The following is a 20,829-nucleotide window of genomic DNA, read 5'->3' as shown; positions in this document are numbered from 1 at the left end:
AATGATTTTGAGGGTAGTAAAAATTTTATAGAACAGTTTTATTTTATAAAGTAGAAGCGTATAGAATTTTATGGCGCACTAATGTTCAAATATTTTTAATTACATAAATATGCTTTCATGCTACGTAATTAACAACATTTTTGAATAACACACATTATTTAAACATTCATATTAATTCAATATTTGATTATAAGTTTAAATGAACACCTGTAACAATATGTAAATTAGAAACATGTTTGTAACGAAGTGAAAAACGACGCTTCCATAATTAAATAATTTGAGAAATTTATTACATTGATTACATCTAATCACTCTGATATATAGGCCTGGTTGTAAAAATTATAATATGTACTTATACTGCAAAATGTTCAAAAAAAAAATTATGGCGACTTTAAATTGAAATAGAGTAGGGACAAATTGAGGATTATTAACGAAACAAAGGAATAAACAGTAAAGACCGTCCATAGTATTATATCTATTATAATTATACTTATGCTGAGATGATCTCCTCATTGCCATGGCGTGAGTTTGCTATTCACTTCATACCTACTTTCTCTATATGAGCATTAATTAGCCTTTGTTTTATTAACCGACTTCAAAACAGGAGGTTCTCAATTCGAGTGTATTTTTTTTTATACATTTTTTAGACCTTTTTAGAGGAACAATTCTGTCGTACATCATTGTTGCGTAACTCTAACCGTTTAACCAGCGCACGCAACGGAAACTCAAAATGAATAATATTTGCCCATTTTTGCAACATTATTCATTGGTGCTCCGGTCTTATTGGTCATGGCGCGATGTTATATAGCTTATAGCTTTCCTTGATAAATGGGCTATGAAACAATAAAATAATGTTTAAATTCGAACCAGTAGTGAGATTAGTGTGTTCAAATAAACAAACTTTTCAACTTTATATAATAGTTTAATTTGCTGCGCTTAAGTTCCTTTTAGATTCATTTATATAAGTACATGTTGAGTTTTCCTAACTTGGGCTTTAAAGCTATAAGTGTAATATTTATATTATTGTAATCGTAGTGTTAAGTCTGCTGGAAAACCTAACAAATAAAATAAAATAGTAGTACTATAATATAAATAGTACGATAGCCTAGTTGGGTGTGGAACGGACTGCCGAGACGAATGTCCGCAGGTTCAAATCCCAAGGGCACACACCTCTGACTTTTCTAAAAAATTATGTGTGAATTATGAATGATTATGAAATGTGAATTTATCGTTCGCTTTAACGGTGAAGGAAAACATCGTGAGGAAACCTGCACATCCGAGAAGTTCTCTATAGGAATTTCGAAGGTGTGTGAAGTCTACCAATCCGCACTAGGCCAGCGTGGTGGACTAAGGCCTAATCCCTCTCAGTAGTAGAGGAGGCCCGTGCTCAGCAGTGGGCAAGTATATAATACAGGGCTGATATTATTATTATTATTATAATATATAATAGTATATACTTATGCTGAGATGGTCACCTTTTCGCCACAATGTGGGTGTGCAACTTACTTTATATCTACTCTTTCGATATGAGCATTAGACATAAATTACATATAGATAGCTTACTACTATAAAGTCCTATACTAATTTTTACATATTATGGAAAAATGAGATGTAAAATTTTCATTTAAGTAAAAATTAGAAACGCCAATACATGACACCTTTATTATTCCTTCACGAATATTGGAAATTTTACTTTAAAAAGTATGTGATATAATTCAATTTGTACATCAAATATAACATAGTACTTTATAACAGTGAACCAGCGATTTTTATATGTTTCCACCTTTTTTAATAGATATCCAAATACTTACTGCATGTTAGTGGTAATAAATGTTTCTTTCTTTATAAGAAACAAAAATCCTACAGAGTTTTTACACGATGTTAATACCTCCCACCGAATAGCAGACATTTTGTCCAGTATCGCTTGGGGGTTATTCGCACCGCCCAAAGTCAACCCTTTAGGTTCGGCGACCGTTGACAAATGTAGTCGGCTCGGTCGATACACACTTTTAACCCTCTAACATACCTACACACTTTTAGACTTACTTATAAACTTGTCTTGTTTTAATCAATTGTTGTACCACCGATTATCGAAAATTTTACTTATAAACTTGTTTTAGCGTTAAGAGACGGTTAAGCATTGCTTAAATAGTTGTCAATATTCATGATTTCTGAGAGGAAACAATAACATTGATATGAAAATTTAAATTAATTTATTCCTTATTTTACGAGCATATAAATGAACTGCTCTAAACAACAATAAAAAATCAATTGTATTTTTTTTCTCCTCTCCATATCATGTATTGTAGTCTTTACTTTAAACTGATTTTGAAAAAAGCAACACTAGAGTTTCTTGCCAGTTCTTCTCTTGTGAGAACTGCTTTCCGAACTGGTGGTAGAGTTAATATTGACGGAATCTGAATAATGTATGACATTTAACGGATTCAAATAAATCATTTCGTTTAATTTCAAAAAAACATCGCCGGTGATTACAAGTTGAAGAGCAGACTAGTTAAGATGTAACTAAGCATAGCTTTCCGAAATTTTTATAATCAAGACTTATATCGATGGAATTAAAAAAACCTGAGCGTATTTGTTTTTCATTTTCAGTGTATGTAATTAGCCAGTTTTAAAAATGTATACAAATATCTAGGTTATTTCAAAATAGTTTTTAAAGTTTTTAATAAAATATCTTTGTTGGTGGATATATTTTTTATCTGCACGGATAGCGACCACCGTACACAAGGTATTAAACCTACCATAGTGGACTAAATAAGTGTGTTACGTTCCGAGATCAGCCCGTGTATATCCGATTCTAACAGGACAGCATAATTGTGTCGACTGTCGAGGGATAACCATCTCTCGCCAGTCGACAGTCTATTGCACTCCACTTACCTTCAGGTGCAATGAAGTCACTATCTACTCTATCACTCCTTAGAAATATATTTACATGTCTGGAACTCCTTGGGGTAATCTATAATAGGTTGTAAGCATCAAGAAATAAAACATATATTCATGTGAGCCAAAAAGTGCTTGCAAAAGGTAAATAACGAAAGAACAACAAATAGCTCAGAGTGATAAAGGAGTATATTTATTGTGGCCGGCGGGCTAGGTTTGCTGTATAAATAATTCTAGTAGGAACACTGTGAATGGCGGAGAACGGTTGATACATTGTAAGTTTATTGTGTTGTTGATCGTATTTATAGGTACATATAAAATGTAAAGCAATAGCAAGTATGTGGCTTTACTGCGAAAAATAATAGATCAGTTCATGGGTTTTTTTTTTTTGGCATTATAATAATAACTAAAAATACACCATTAAAAGTGTTCGAAGTGATGCCGATGTCGACATGTTTTATATTACATAGGTATATTCAATTGTAGCTTACCGAAATTAACCGAAACTGCATATAAAGGTATATAAAAAAGCTTAAAAATATTGTTAACTATAACAATTAAGAATCTAATAGTAATATGAATATTTGATACACCATTGTATAAGTGTTAACTGTAATTGATGTTATAATTTAGTTCAATAACTAAATGTTAAGCCAGCGCGACGAGTTGCAATCGCTCTGCCGCCACCAATACCTGCGCGACGAAGAGGACAACCCCTTGTAGTAGGTTTTAGACTAGTAGCCGTGTGCCTCAACTCCCTTCAGAAGATTTTAGACTAGTTGCCGTGTGCCTCGGTCTCCGCTACCGGTGGAATAGTGCGCAGTATGTTTCACTATCTAGGATATATAAAATGACCACGAACCGCGAAATCATTTGGGAATCCGAAACCTGAGTTCTGATTTGCAATTGTAAATCAAGCAATTGTGAATCTACTTTGTAACAGCTACGGTTACTTTGTAACGATATATGGTTATTTTGTCAGGGAGTCATAGAATCAAGGAGGTCAGTTTTAGATGTAGGATGCAAACTAAAAACTTAATTGTTATGTTTCGTGTTAATATGCTATATATAATAATATAGATTTCTATCTATACTATATGTTTGAAAGCGCTAATCTCAGGAACTACTGATTCGAATTGAAAAATTATTTTAGTGTTAGATAGCCCATTTCTCGAGAAAGCCTATATAACATTACGCTTTAACAAATAAGAGATGAGCATCAATGATTTTTTTTTTCAAAAACGGGGAAAAATTATTCCTTTTAAGAACTTCTGTTGCGTGCGCTGCATCAACTGTTAAATTTCGCAACAATAATGTATGACGGAATTGTTTCTCTTAAAAAGTTGTAAAATATTTTAAATATGTAATATCAAATATAACATAATGTTTTGCGCAAAACATTGTTTGATTGAGACGTAAATGACGTTACCAAGATCATATCTTATAACGAATATTATGTCAAAACAGTATTTGTTGGACACATCACACTTCACTTAAAATAATAAAATAGCATCTTTAAATCCTCTAGAAATTACATCCAACTAAAAGAACTAAGTTAAATAAATTCCTTAACCCACTCTAGCTTTGCGTCGCGATGAAAAATGTGCCTGTAAGCCGAGGTTATTTAACCATCCGTCGCTTCAATCGGCTCTTTATAAACGTAATATACATATTTTAATTAAAAACGTTATCTACAAAGAATAATGATGCTGTATACGTCGGTATGTTTCATTAATCAACAAGCTATGATACACCTACACTTTTATTAACATTTTGTTTTGTTTTCAGAATTTTTGCGTGGTACTAATTGACGTATTTGGGCTAAGTATTGCTACGCTATAAATGCGATCCATGTGCGACACTAGCGCCATCTATTTAAAATCAGATTAAATAATCCATTTATTTCCTACAGGAGCAAATTACTACTACTAAGTATTACTACGCTACAAATGCGATCCATGGCTCCATCTGTATTATGCCAGCGACATTTATTTAAAATTAGATTATTTAATCAATTTATTCCCTACAGGAGCAAATTATTAGGATAAAAAGTAGCCTATATGTTTATTCAGGACATAGCTTATACGTATAAAAAAAATCATAGATATCCGTTCAGATGTTTCTGCTTTTACTTTTAATAAACATGTAAACATTTTCGCAAACTTTTGCATTTACAATATTAGTAAGAGTAAGTAGTAAAAGTAACATTGCAAAATTAATCACTCATGTAACTTTTCTTATTAGCTTTCTTTCTGTTTTTAGCTTAATTTACATAACAAAAACTGGTACGACGGATATGAAAATATAATAATAATCGGTTTCTAGGACACAACACACCCTTACTTACTGGTAAAATAACACAATTAATTCAAACCAGCAGCTCATGTTATTTAAAGATGTCTCAGAAACGAGAATTCTGTTATTTTGCTTCTGTCGTATGAGAACTTACATTAACTTAAGTCTATCTGAAGCTTATCGTCTTCGCTCACTGTCAGCACTGCGAGATGCATACCTCATCCAATTCCAATTTAATTTACTGATATTAATCATTACCTAGTACATTGAATAGAAATTCTTTCTTCTTTTGTATCTCTTCAGTATGTTGGTTACAGAATACTATGAATATCAAAGGCTTTTGTTAAATACATGTATATTGTCTATGTTCGATGATATTCAGAATGAAGATAAAATTTCCTTTATGCGTTTGGATGTTGATATTAATTTACATGGATCATTTGTAAATACAGATTTGATTTTGTTTTTATTCTTATATTTTTATATTAGTATATTTTTTGCATCTTCTTTTGTGCTCTTTCATTTGGAATCTGTTTTGTCTTAGCTCTATGTCTCTATTACATAAACAATTTTATTATTGCTTTGAATGATGAAACGAGCTTGCCGTTTGCCTGATGGTAAGTGATAGGACCGCCGAAAAACAGTAGAAACACCATCCAACACCTTGAATTACAAAGTTTTGTTTGGTATTCTACCCCGCTCGCCATCATGAGATATCTTATATAGAGTTAGAGTCTTATTATGTCCAGTAGTTACACTGGCTACAATGTTATTCAAATTGGAAGACAATAGTAACTTGTTGCTTGGCACAGAAATAGACATTGCAGAGGTACGTAACCAGAGGGACTCTCACGCATGAAAGATCTATCACCAGTAAATATTTTATTCGCAATAGTTATAATTGTTCATGTTTCTACATTCCTTCTCTCATACCTCCTATTTCATCTAATACTCACTTCATTTCAGCATCAGACTTCGCCAGCATCCAGACGACCTGTCCAGGGTCTCGCCTGGAGCCCAGTGCCATGAGCTGCGACAACTTCGCTCCCGGCGGCAAGGTCGGCCTCTTCGGCACCTGGCCAGTCCAGGTGGAGATCGCCAGCATCTCCGGACTTTCCTTCACCAGGTGTTTCTGTGTTGCCATGCATTTGCCTGATGCGTCCTGCGAAAGATAAGTTCTTTGTACAACCGGAATAGCTAGCGGTTCACGTCTGACAGTAAGATCAGCCGTTAGGATAAATATGCCTCGCAGGACCTTGACAATCAAAGTTAACGAACTCCAAATAATGCTCTTGTTACCCTGATAATAAATGGTATCTAACTCTTAAAATAATTATAACAATGGCTCCATACAATCTGAAGGGTGTTAAATGCTTCTGCTTAGCGGCAGGAATAGGCGATACATTATGTTACTGTCTGGTCTTGCTGGTGGTAGAATATATTTTATATCCGCCCAGATAGCGACCACCGTACACAACGTGTTAAAACCTGCCATAGTGGCTCACGTAAGTGTGTCGCGTTCCGGCACCAACCTCTGTATACCCAGTTCCAAGAGGCCGGCATAATCGTATCAACTATCGAGGGGTAATCATCTCTCATCAGTCGACGTTCTATTGACTCTCACTTTACCTACCATCTGGTGCAGTGGGTCATTTGTGCCCGTATAAAAAAAGTACATTGACTCAACTCTAATTCAGGGCCCTTATTCTGTATGATAGTGTAAACGCGTAACGCGGCCGTGTCATGTTATCTTCGAGAAATGTGTGTGGAATGGTATTCTGTAAGCTAAATTTCTATAGTCCTAAACATGATGCGTTGTGTTACGTGCTTGTTACACATTTTCAAAATAACGTGCGGGATAGAGAATAAGGCCCCAGTTTCACGACTATGTACTATAAATTCCATAAAGTGACATGATTAACATCTCACAGTACTCGACAGACAGAGAGCGTGGCTGGGTGTGACATTCACGTCGTGTGTTGATCACGTCAAGCTACGTGTTGCAGTTTCTACATGGCGTCTTCTATACATTGTTATCTTATCCCGCTGTCTTGCAATGCCTTTAATAAAGTAAGAATAATATCTACGTCTAGAGACGACCGCAAATCAAGGTCGTATACTTAAAAACCAGACCACTCGTTCATTATTCGGGAACTCTTGTAGTAAAATGATTATCGTAACCGGCTAGCATCGAGCGCGCCATTCATCAGACACGCCGCGCCAAGTGGTCACGCTGAATACACAATGAGCTCGCTGAATATACCAGGCGGGGCGGATTAAGGGTTGTTCGTGGGGGAAATTTGAGTAAAGTTGTTTGTGACACATTAAGATTTAAGATTGTATACACTAGGGCACTATAATATCTAATAATAATAAGTATTTATTGCACACAACACAGAAAAACAAGTTTAAAGAGAAAAAAAGGACAATAAAATATAACGACGAACGAAGAAAAGATGATGAGATATAAACTAACTACCTATACCGAACGAAATTATACTTAAAAGATAAACTTGGCACACATCCGCAATAACTATAAGACGCCCTTCTCGCTTACTCCGAAACAGAATGCCATTTAACATAGCGAGACAGAGCACAGCACAACCACAATAGATGTGCGCAATGTTCACTACATATTATAATTAAATTAAAAATACAATAAAAACGAAAGACCTCTTGCGTACATGACTGATCTCCGATCTGGCGAAATTCGATTACTATGGATTCATTCATTCTTTACTCTCAAGATATGCGTTTCAATTACACCTGATGCTTTCGGTGCGTAGGAACACTTTGTTTAGATACAAATTGCAATCCTTAATTAATGAATAATATAGAGGTTTCTCACAAATTTCTTGCTTAATAGAAAATTTCTGTTACCTAAATCCGTCCCTGGCGCCCACACAGACAGAACAACCTTAATTTTGTATAGGAACCAGACGTACTGCACGATGAAGAGTGAAAACGACTAAATGACATTTTAAAAATTCACAAAATTATTTGAACTTATTCGAGTTATGAAAGAGCTCTAACTAAATACGTATTAATTTTCATTTATTGTCTAGTTGGCTTTGTTGTATATTGTGATAATACAGTAAGGATTCAAATTGATTTTTATAACTGATATGGCAAATTATAATCCAAAGTATGTCAACTAGTAAGAATCTCTTCTAGCCGAATTTCGACCACGGCAGCCAATCTCAATGGAGATCATCATGGTAGTCTCATATTCCGGTGAGACGGTAATCCGACATGACCAGAGAGATCACTTCCAGGACCATCATCTTTACATACTTTTCGAGGCTTGGTGGTATCACACCGTCAACATCCAGACTCCGAGCTGCGACAATAATTTTTAAGATATAAAAGTCCAGTCACAATCATTTTTGTCTTGACCCAGGATTCGAACTCAGCAACTGAGTTCAGTAGGCGTACTCCTATGTACGCATTGCAACTACGCCACCAAGGCAGTCATTACTATAACTATTAGTAAGAGATGATGCATCCTTTGATCGTCATCACAATTATGTCAACTTTACTTACTTTTTAAATTCCATTGATTTAAAAGCCAGAAAACGGTCAATTTTTTAAATAAAATCCTTGTAAGATGTCAGAGCTTGGAATTTGAGACCGAGGAAGCGATACATTCTTAACCAATATGAAAAATATCGTAATGAAAGGAACACTATACCCCACGTGTTGAGGTATAAGCTCCTGTACGTAATAATAATTACGAGCATTTTTACATGAATTAAGCAAATTAAAAATACATTACGCTCGTCAGTTGCAGATGCTGACGTCACAGGTCTCGTTGAGTGGTCTGCATCTACCCACGCCTCGGTGTTCGGACAAAGCTTTTAATTATAATCATATGCTATATATCCGCTTATCGCCCATAATTAATTAAATTATGTGCTGGTAATGCATTCGACACTCGGACGTAAATACGTCTGCTTATTTCGTCATGATTTATTTCTTCTTCTACATTATTTTATCCAACTCCAACGTAGTGTCAGCGCAACATACTTTTTAAGCATTTATTTGTTGTAGAAAGGTTTTACTGGAACTCAGTCCCTTCTAGTCCACAACCCCCATGAATGAATCCTTCCTTGGCGCATTTCGGTCAAAGTAGCCAATCTCAATGGAGACCAGCCAGATACGCAGAAGATATTATAGTGCACAAATGTGCGCAATACATAGCTCTCTGTTCCTATTTCTCTGTTCTTTCACTCTCATAGTCCGGTGCGACGGCATTCCGACATGTCCGGGGAGACATCAGGCATAACATCAACGGCTTAACGTGCTTTCCAAGGCTCATGGGTATCACAACGCGAACTTATTGACTCCAAGCTGCTACTGAGTAATTTTAAAGACAAAAAACCAAGTAACACTATTGGGCCGATCCGGGCTTCGAATCCGGGACCTCAGCGCGGTAGTCGTACTCGTACCGTGTACGCAACTAAGCCATTACAACTCACCCACCGAGGTAGAAAAAGCCCCCATATACTCTGACTGGCCGAATAGGCAACTAAAGCCCTAACCTAATGCTTTAATGTTAGAGAACAACTAGCAACGATTTATCGAGCTACCCTCTTTTCGCTGCGAACATTAAAACTACCAATTACCGATATTAGGTCGACAAATCAGATCCTGCCGTTAATGCTCTGTCTCACGAATATTGTAAGAGCCAATTAGCCGACTTAGAAAACTAATTGGAAAATAAATTTTATACGTAAAGTTTATTTATTAACGAAAAGAAAAATAAAAAATCATTATTCGATTCTGGAGTTGTTTCGCATATCTTTAGAGGTCAAATAATAAATATATTTACAGGTAACAGGAATTATGTAATGATTTAGCTATATAGGTAAAAATAATAATATTTTGCAGTATCTGCTCGCACGTCTGCCCGTTAAAAAAGATTTCATGATAAAAGTCCTATTTTAAATTTTCCGGGATAAAATGGAGCCTATGTTTAGAGTTAGACAAATATTATAAAAACTTTTGTTTTGGCTTTTGTTTCATAAAGACCTCCCATATTAGGTTTTCTTCAATATTTATAATATCAGACTTACTAAAACTCAATATCACTGCTCGACCCGGCGATTGGACCTCGACCTCAGTACTGCAGTCGTACCGTAATACAACTACGCCATAAAGGCGGTTATATGATTAAAACTATTACCCGAATCATTAAAAAATAAATAAATAAAAATGTTGGAAAAGAATTCTCCTATAATAATATCAGCCCTGTATTATATACTGTCCCATTGCTGGGCACTGGCCTTCTCTACTACTGAGAGGAATTAGGTCTTAGTCCACCACGCGGGCCTAGTGTGCATCGGTAGACTTAACACACCCTCAAAACTCAAATAGAGAATTTCTCAGGTATTTTAACATATCTCCTAAAAAAGTCGTAATTTATTTTGTTGTCCGTCAATTGTGGACTCTAAATTCTATTAAGTATTTAGTGCCACATTGTTATTGGATAAAAAATTAGTATAAATGTATACTTGGCAGACAGAATCAATTAGGGCCCAGGTGGTCCATTAGGGCAAGCGATTAATAACATCTGTACTGATTAATTTTATATTGTAGATCGCGTCTGCCTGTCTCTCATTCATAGTTAACAACATATCGGTAAGTAAATTGATTATCCTATCATACTAATATTATAAATGCGAAAGTTTGTGAGGATGTATATATGATTGATCCTCTTTCACGAAAAAACTACTGAACGGATTTGGATGAAACTTTACAGTAATATTGGTTATACATCAGAATAACACATAGACTACAATTTATATTTTTTTGTAATTTGGTCATAATATAACGATACATATCAAGTAAGTAGGAAAAAAGAATTATCCCGGAAAACTCCTTCACGCGGGCCAAGCCATGAGCAAAAGCTAGTAAGATATACGTAATCGCCTCTTAAGTTTGAGGGCGGCATTAAGGATGCAACTTAACATCGCTCTCAAGTGCGATATCAAATTAGTCGCTGTTAAATGAAACAGCGTCTTAAAATCGTGACTATTTAAAAAATATATATTAACGATATTTTATAAATCTTACGTCACAGCATCTGACGGATTTTGATAGCTGAGATTTTTTTACTAAAAATCGTCGACTCAGCCTACAACGAGCTCTCAAATGACAGCTCAAGTTTTGAAATAATTTTGATTTTAGTATTTTATCGCGGTTTTTTATATTATTGTTTTCTCTCGACGTTTCAGATGGCAGATTCTGTTGTCTTAAAAATGACAAACAGTAATTAAAAAACCTCTATAATTAATAAATATATAGTATAAGGCAAATTAAAAACATTTAGTACTTTATTATAAACAATAGGGGACCGGACTCATGTTTGTTCTTTATTATTATCAAATATTTACGTTATATAAATTATAACACAGAAAGAATTATTTAAATCCGTTAAAAAATCAACAAGTTATAAGTGTTTTAATTTCGGTAGAAGGGGTAAGTAACAAGAAACAGAAAAGAGGCGCAATACCCACGTGTGACGTCATCGGGCATTACGACGCGTGCGAAAGAAAGAGATGAAGCGATATCCCCACATCGCGCCCACTTCTGCACATTACAATATTTTAAATATGAATTACTCGCTCATTTTTTAACCAATTTTAATGCAGTTTTCGCAGGAGGGTTTCTTTTTCGTATTATTAACCATTTCATATAGAATAATGTACAAAATCGAACACAGGCCGGTCCCCTACTGGTCTGTTTTACTAACATTTATTAGAGAAATGAGTATAAAAACTGTATGAAAAAGTAACATCCCGGATGGACGTTGACAAGTTAAAACCCACGCTTCTGTACACGACAACGTTAGGTTTTTTATTTAAAGATTAACACGGGAAAAGCGTCTACATTATAATTATAAGGTACAGTCACCGATATAAATAGCTGAACGAAAAAACTTCAAATCGCCTATGAAAAAATCTTTAAAAAAAATATTTATTGAAACATACCTAATATGTGGGCGATTTGAAGATTTGTATTTGTGGACTATACAATTACATTCCACTACGCAAATAACGGAAAAGATTCTAAACAGCAATTAATTTTTTTTAACATAAAATTGCATACTTTTTTGTTTTCCAACTTGGTAAAGCGTACAGAGAACCTTATGATTTTATTTACTTATTCATTTATAAATAAAATTGCATAACTTTTGGTTTTCCAACTTGCTAAACCGAGAGAACCTTATGATTTTATTTACTTATTTACTAATATCACTTTTAAAATATCTTTACAGATTTATTATTGAATCGATATAAGTATATCTATAAACAGCTAAGAATTAATATACTTAAGCATAATCTTGATCCTATACATATTCTTTCTACGTTCAATTTGCAAAGTATTTCAGACACTTTTAAAAGTACTTAAGGTTCATGTTTGTTAATTTTAAATAAGTTCAGCGGTTGGTGCGGCGAAGCACTCCCAAACACCTGTCTCCACCTCATGTTGTATTCAGAATGTCTGCAATATTTATAAACGTCTTAAGAATATGAGACATCGCTCAATGAACCGAAATATTTTTGCCGCCAGGTGGCGCCACTTGATAACAGGAAAAATATTAAAATCTTTTAATCTCTAATTTGAATAAATAGTAATTGTTAATCATTAAATCAAAGATTAAGATTGAAATCGGATCGAACTCTATCTAAGCGATATTCGTGAACTTAAAATAATTACTGTTGGTAGGTCTCTCGTATGTGAGGGGCCGTCTGGGTAGCTACCACCGTATTGACCATTTCCAACGCCAAGCAGCAGTGCGCATGCACTGTTGCGTGAGTTTGAAGGACATTGTAGCCAGCGTAATTACTAGGCATTATGTGACTTAACATCTTATCTTATGGTGACGAGCGCCTACTGACACGGAGTACTTTATAAATCAAAGTTCTGTATGGTGTTGCTTCTGTTTTTGGGCGGCGTATCGCTTACCATCAGGCGAGTGGGAAGCTGGCCTTGTCTTACAACTAAACATAAGTATTCTCATTATGAACCCTTATCTTACGTCTCAAGATGACAGGCGCAGTGTAATGCTATGTATAAAATTCTTCAAATTTTGGTTAATGCAGTTGATATTGTAAAGTAGAGTCCTCTAGCATACAAACAGGCAAGAGACTTGCCCATAATTATTTTATTGTTTTAATAAAATAAACAAGTCTTAATGGCCTAACTTCTGAAAGAGTTAAGAACAAATTAAGAATTTAAGTCATTATCATCGAATTCATGCAACAAATTCTATACAAAATTCGAGCCCACAGCCACCGGCACCTCATTCTATAACTTTGCTACAATTTCAAATCCTACAATGCCTAAGTCTAACTCTGAGCCTACGAGGCCTTGAACTGCTTCCACCATTGTTTCGCCCGAAGCGCCTTAACCGTCCGCCCACTCATATGCCGTCGCTAAAAAAACGTCAGCAAATAGCAATTTGTTTCTATGCAACACGACTTTTCACGTATTCTTTTCACATATGAGATATTTCTAATAATAACCCGTGGATTTTAGTCTACATTCTGTGCTATACAACTGTATTTGGATAAGGTTTTAAATAAGTATTTTTATACAGGCACTGGGACCCTACTCCCTAATGGTTGGTGAAGTAAGGTTCAGTAAGATCGTCTGCCGAGAGATGATTATAATCGGCAGTCTTCTTCTTTTATATTATGGCTTGATTTTGCTAATGTCGAGTAATTATCGTCAGCCGACACAACTATGCCGGCTTATTTGAAACAATACAGACTGACCCCGGAACGCGACACACTTACGTGGGCCACTGTGGCGGGTTTTACACTTAGTATTTTAGTCGCTATCCAGACGGATATATATTTGTTTGTCCCGGCACAGCAAATTGACCCCATTCTACCCGATGGTAAATACAATGAGGTCAATAGAATGTTGACTGACAAGAAACATCTGGACAATCGACACAATTATGCCGGCCTGTTGAGCCGGATATACACAGGCTGACCCCAGAACGCGACACACCTGGGCCCTTATTCTGTATAGCTTTTGCTCGCGGCTCCGCCCGCGTTATAAAGTTTTTCAGGCTAAAGTTTTCCGTTATAAAAATAGTAGTTTCCCGGGAGCCTATGTTCTTCCCAGGGTCTCAAACTGTCTCCATACCAAATTTCATCTTAATACGTTAGGTAGTTTTTGAGTTTAACACGTTAAGGCAGACAGATGCAGCGGGGGACTTTGTTATATTATTTAGAACTTTTTAAGTGAAACAATCCCGTCATACATCATTGTTGCATAACTTTAACCGTTTACGCAGCGCAGGCAACGGAAGCTCTCAAAACTCATAATTTTCCCCGTTTTTGCAACATGTTTCATTACTGCTCCGCTCCTATTGGTTATAGCATGATGATATATAGCCTATAGCACTCCAGGAACAAAGGGCTATCCAACACAAAAAGATTTTTTCAGTTCAAACCGGTAGTTCCTGAGATTAGCCATTACTGCTCCGCTCCTATTGGTCATAGCGTGATGATATATAGCTTATAGCGGTCCACAAATAAAGGGCTATCCAACACAAAACGAATTTTTCAGTTGAAACCGGTAGTTCCTGAGATTAGCCATTACTGCTCCGCTCCTATTGGTCATAGCGTGATGATATATAACTTTGAGCACTCCACAAACAAAGGACTATTCAACACAAAAATTTTTTTTCAGTTCGAATCGGTAGTTCCTGAGATTAGCCATTACTGCTCCGCTCCTATTGAATATAGCGTGATGATATATAGCCTATAGCTCTCCACGAACAAAGGGCTATCCAACGCAAAAAGAATTTTTCAGTTTGGACCGGTAGTTCCTGAGATTAGCCATTACTGCCCCGCTCCTATTGGGTATAGCGTGATGATATATAGCCTATAGCACTCCACGAATAAAGGGCTATCCAACGCAAAAAGAATTTTTCAGTTTGGACCGGTAGTTCCTGAGATTAGCCATTACTGCCCCGCTCCTATTGGGTATAGCGTGATGATATATAGCCTATAGCACTCCACGAACAAAGGGCTATCCAACGCAAAAAGAATTTTTCAGTTTGGACCGGTAGTTCCTGAGATTAGCGCGTTCAAACAAACAAACAAACAAACAAACAAACTCTTCAGCTTTATATAATAGTATAGAAGTATAGATGATAGTGTAAACGCATAACGCGGCCGTGTCATGTTATCTTCGAGAAATGTGCGTGGAATGGTATTCTGTAAGCCAAATTTCTATAGTCCTAAACATGACGCGTTTTGTTACGTGCTTGTTACACACTGTCAAAATAACGTGCGAGATAGAGAATAAGGCCCCTGGGCCGCTATGGCGGGTTTTGACGTCTTGTGTACGGCGGTCGCTACCTGCGCTCATATGAAATATATCTTATCATCAGCTATTAACTCAGGGTGACGAGCGCAGTTGAGTGCCACGCAGTAGTTTGATGTTCAATTTTCTGCTTGGTGTTGCAACTGTTTATGGGCGGTCGTATTGCTTACCGTCAGGCCTAAGCCATGCCCGTCAAAGTCGTCCACGTAAGTGACTTTAACACCTTGTGTACGGTAGTCGCTATTCGGGTGGATATAAAATACATCCAACCAACAGCAAATAGTGTAATATTTAAGATTGAATTAAGTATTTAAAGAAATAAAGCAAAGCTGTAAATAACAATTCTATTTATAATCAAATTTTGTTTACTACATAATAAATTATCCAGTTATAATGTAATGAAAACAAACTATAGAATCACCTGAACAGATCGTATTAAGATTATACTAATACTAAAGTTAGAGAGTTTGTCTGTACGCGCTATTCTCAAGAACTAAGCCGATTTTATAATTTTTACCGTTAATAAGAAGCTATCAATGGCAAAGAGCTCATATAAACCGATTCCTACCGGCTTCCATTTATGAAGAATTTATGTACAATCTAATTATCATAAGCAGCGATAGCCTAGTTGGTTGTGGAACGGACTGCCGAGACGAATGTCCGCAGGTTCAAATCCCAAGGGCACACACCTCTGATCTTTCTAAAAAAATGAGGTGTGTATTCTTTGTGAATTATCGCTTGCTTTAACGGTGAAGGAAAACATCGAAAATATCACTTTGCCACTGGAAACTACATTACTCCTCAGCGCTATAGGCTACTTTTATACCGTTAAAATATAAAGCAGGATTTTTATCACAGAAAAACTTTTTCACACGGGCAAAGGCGCTAGCAAAAACTAGTCTCCAATAAACGTTGGAACAGTTATAACTCGCATAACTCACAAATAGCTTTAACGTTACTTTGAAACAACGGATTTTGCCTTTGAAACTTAGTGGTGTAAATCATTGGCTGCCGATTGAACGAGTAGGCGTTCGATATCGCGAAAGTCGAATCAAGATTTGTTATAAGTAGGAAAAGACATATTTATAAGTCTATGTTTCTTTGTTGACTATGGTGATAGGTCCGCTCCATCATATTATGGGACGATTCATACTTGGCGAAAAGTGTGTGCCCTGGTTCCTACTCTGTCTACCCTGGGTTTTTGAATTAATTTGTTCGTATTAAGCTAGGTATTTGCAGACAATACAAATGATTTTTACATTCTTCAGGTCAGGCCAAAGAACTATTATGGTTTTATTATTATTCATCATTTAGGTAGCTTAGCTAGTGAAAGGCTGGTAGGTTAGCTAGGATAGGGCTCATGTCCTCGCCTGTGAGGATCGCGACGCGTTATCCTTTCATTTCCGTACTAGGCCAGCGTGGTGGACTAAGGCTTAATCCCTCTCCGTAGAAGAGGAGGCTCGTGCCAGCAGTGGGACAGTATATAATACAGGGCTCATATTGTTATTAATGTAGAAATAATAATCATTATTCTTATACATTGTTTTGACGTCTCATAAGTGCAACTTTGTTCGCTTCGTGACAAATAAAGTATTTTATTTTATTTATTTTATCGTTAACGATTGTAAAAAGGGATTTTGGCTACGGTCTCAGAGAAGTAACTGTAAAAAAACTCAGAAATACTCCATCTAGACAATTATTTTCAAGTACTTATATGACTACTTTTTATTAAAAGTTAGTTTGTCTAACTTTAACAAGACATGTAGTTTAACCTATAACAAGACATGTAGTTTGGCTAGTTAAATTAAACCTGGATGGCTGAACATTGCTAACTTCAAGAAATGTCGCTAGATGTCGCTATAAGTTTCGGTTACATTTGAAACGGAGTACGTACCATTCCTTTATTTCATATATTAAATTTATTAAGAATTGTTATTTAAATAAACACTAATTCTCAATACAGAATATTTTAGTAAATAGGATGCAATCTTAAAATGACTATTAACCACACTGTCTATTTCTAACGGCACGCAGCAGTGTTCATGCAGGGCTTACGGGACATTGCAGCCAGTGTAATTACTGGGCATTATATAACAACATCTTATTTCTTTTATACATGCATGACTACACTGCACCTGATAGTAAGTGGAGTGGAGTCCAATAGAATGTCTACTGACGATAGATAATTACTCCTCGGCAGTCGACACAATTATGCCGGCCTGTTGGAACCGGATATACAAAGGCTGATCCCCGAACGCGACACACCTGGGCCGCTATGGCGGGTTTTGACAACTTTTGTACGGTGGTCGCCATCCGGACGGATATAAATATATCCTACCACCAGCAATTGTCTCAGAGTGACGAGCGCAGTGGACACACATACGTAGTGTGATCACACGTACTTAGTAATTCAAAGTTCTGTATAGTGTTGCTACTGTTTATGAGAGGTCGTATCGCTTACCATCAGGCCAGGGGCATGCCCGTCTGATCATTCCAATTAAATAAAAAGCCAAATCATTTAAAACGTCGTTTGTAACAAGTTAAGGCACAAACTACTGAATGGACTTTCAATTTTGACACACAGACCAAACCCTAATTAAAAGCTAAATTGACACGTTGGACTTATCAAAGTAAAAACTACTTTAGACAAGTCGCATTGGAGTTGTGAAAACATAAATTGGACAACTTAAAGCGTTAGTATAACAGTGTTTTACTTTGTAACACCTTGGGAATTTAAATAGCTTCTAATGTAGACGAGGCTTAGTAATTACCGTGTTTTAGCTTCTCTGCCAAGGTTAATGTTAAAAACTTTATTTAATTTAAGTGACTGGTGAGTTTGTATCAGAATTTTAAGCCGCCATTAGCGTTTTTTATGGAAATAACTAAAATCTTTTATGTTTTGTACTAAGAGTTTAATCCTGTGTAGTGTAGACATAGGTGCTACCTATAGTAAATACTTGTACTTTGTAAACTGTAAACCTTATTTATGTCCAATCCCACTAAAAATATAACTATGGTGGAAGTGACTGCTTCAACGTAGTTGTATTACAGATTGCAAAGGTCTCGGGTTCGATACCCGGGACGAGTAAAGAGATGTTGGGGTTTTCTACTCAGTATCATCCTGGAGTTTGGAAAATTTTACCTTTCGCCATTGCAAGCGATAATTCACAAACAATACACACATAACCTAAGAAAAGTCATAGGCGCATACCCTTTGACTTTTGAACCTACAAACTTTGCCTCGGCAGTCCGTTCCACCACCAACTAGGCTATTGCCGCTTAACATTATAGTTACCATATCATAATACCATTTAAAACCTAACGGGATTATGCGTAACAATAACCAATCATTCGTAACGATAATACCACTTAATCAGCAAATACTACGATAATTAATTATTATTGTTACCGTATTTCCTGTGAAAGGGCTTAAGTCGGTTGCCATTATTTTGCAAAAAGCCGATAAAAGCTTTGTATCGGAAAGTGATGTCTGACAGGGACGGATTTAGGAATAAATTATGGGGCTTCGATGCCCACGAGACAGTTGAAGTAGGGTTCGGGTCTGTGTATCGTACAACGTTGAGAGCATGAGAACGCTATATTATTACTATTTATCTAATGCGTGGTAAAAAGAAGTGTTCGAAAAGATTATTTTCAAAATAATAATTTAATTTCAAACTTTTACTATCTCACTTTCTTATGCATAGTTTTATCTATTTAATATGCCATTGATTTTAAAATCATTTACATAGTTATGACTCCCAGTAGTTTTTACCAGATCCGCCCCTGATGTGTGCTGCGGAAACCACTATAATCAATATAAGTTTATGTTGTTATTGTGTGTGTGTAGATAAATTTCCGAGCGTTGAATGCACATTAACTAAATGTTTACATCAAATTAAAAGTTTAATGTAACCTAATAAGACATATTATCATTTGCAGCCGCTATGTTCAACTAATAATTAGTTGTTTTTTTTATACGCACGGCACAGTGACCCCTGCACCTAATGGTTAATGGAGTGACGTGGATGAAAGATGATTACCCCTCGACAGTCGACACAATTATGACGGCCTGTTGGAACCGAATATACACAAGCCGATCCTGGAACGCGACACACTTACGTGGGCCACTGTGGCGAAGTTTACCACCTGGTGTATAATGGTCGCTATTGGGGCGGATATAAAATATATCCTACCACCAACAATATCATTTATAAATCAATTTATGTATTTATTTAACTAGATGGTAAATTTTTCGTATTAGGCAATTCTTAGTATTATTAATTACGGTACTTACTATATAATTAGTTTTTTCTCCTAGATAGTAGATCTTGCTTTGAGCGACCCATCTGAGGAGGTACCACCACGTTGTATTATAAACTGAGCAAATCGGAATCCTTCGGTCGCTCGTACGACTCCCGCGGGATCAAACAAGATCACGCAGATTTATACTCTTACGAAAATTGAACCCAGACCTCACATTTACGGACTTAAGTACGTATCTTTGATATTGAGTTGCATACGTTGAGATCTCAGAGCGATAACATTTAATCCCCATGCCTTAAATATGTAATGCGCTACAAAGCTTTTAAATGAAATTAAATAATTTATTTTTAACCCATAAAATGATAACTATTAACATTTCATAAATTTTTATTCTACCACCAATTCGGATAGCGTTTTCCACAAGAGAAGAACGGATAAAAAACTCTAGTGTTGCTCTTTTCAAAATCAGTTCAAAGGTATAAAATACACAGAGTACAAAAAATACAATTAGTTTTTTATCATGTTTAGAGTAGCTCATTTATATACTTGAGAATAAAAAAAAAACTCTCCCATACGATTGGACAACCCTATAAATCCTGAAATAGTTTTTATATTTTACCAACATACTTAGTATAGCTTTCAAAGTAGTAATATATCATTTAACATCAGCCAACCGCTCATTAGATTCCGTTTTAAACAAAACTACCAATATATAAAATGTAATTTATTATTTCTCATAGAATATTCACTTTTCCGTGATACCAAATACATTATATGTCAAATCAATATCCGCATTCACAAACAATATTATGAGGACGCACAGTATACCCGAACGCATAGTGTCCGCAACTTCATAGTTTCTTTTGTAGGAAATGTGCGTGTCTAGCAGTGGCAAAGGGTGAAATTCTCCAAAAGGTAACCCGTGGTAAAAAAATGCCTTAGTTAACATTAGCGGCCAATTTCACAGGAAAGACAAACGTAAATACACCTAAAAGGGAAGCCGGTAGGAATTGGGTTATA

At 35.9% G+C, this 20,829-nt stretch overlaps 1 protein-coding gene across 1 annotated transcript in view; it reads right to left on the bottom strand.

The window, feature by feature from the left end:
- Positions 1–20,829, bottom strand: part of LOC115450506 — a 79,127-nt gene that overhangs the window by 21,130 nt on the left and 37,168 nt on the right. Inside the window, exon 5 of the mRNA XM_030178537.2 lies at positions 6,150–6,355. Within this exon, the coding sequence (XP_030034397.2) occupies positions 6,150–6,355 (206 nt within the window). The remainder of the gene's footprint in view (positions 1–6,149; positions 6,356–20,829) is intronic.

This window comes from Manduca sexta, chromosome 13 (assembly GCF_014839805.1).
Source record: "Manduca sexta isolate Smith_Timp_Sample1 chromosome 13, JHU_Msex_v1.0, whole genome shotgun sequence".
Classification (NCBI taxonomy): Eukaryota; Metazoa; Arthropoda; class Insecta; order Lepidoptera; family Sphingidae; genus Manduca; species Manduca sexta.
The sequence above is the reverse complement of the archived record's forward strand: the minus strand, read 5'-3'. Positions and strand labels throughout refer to the sequence as shown.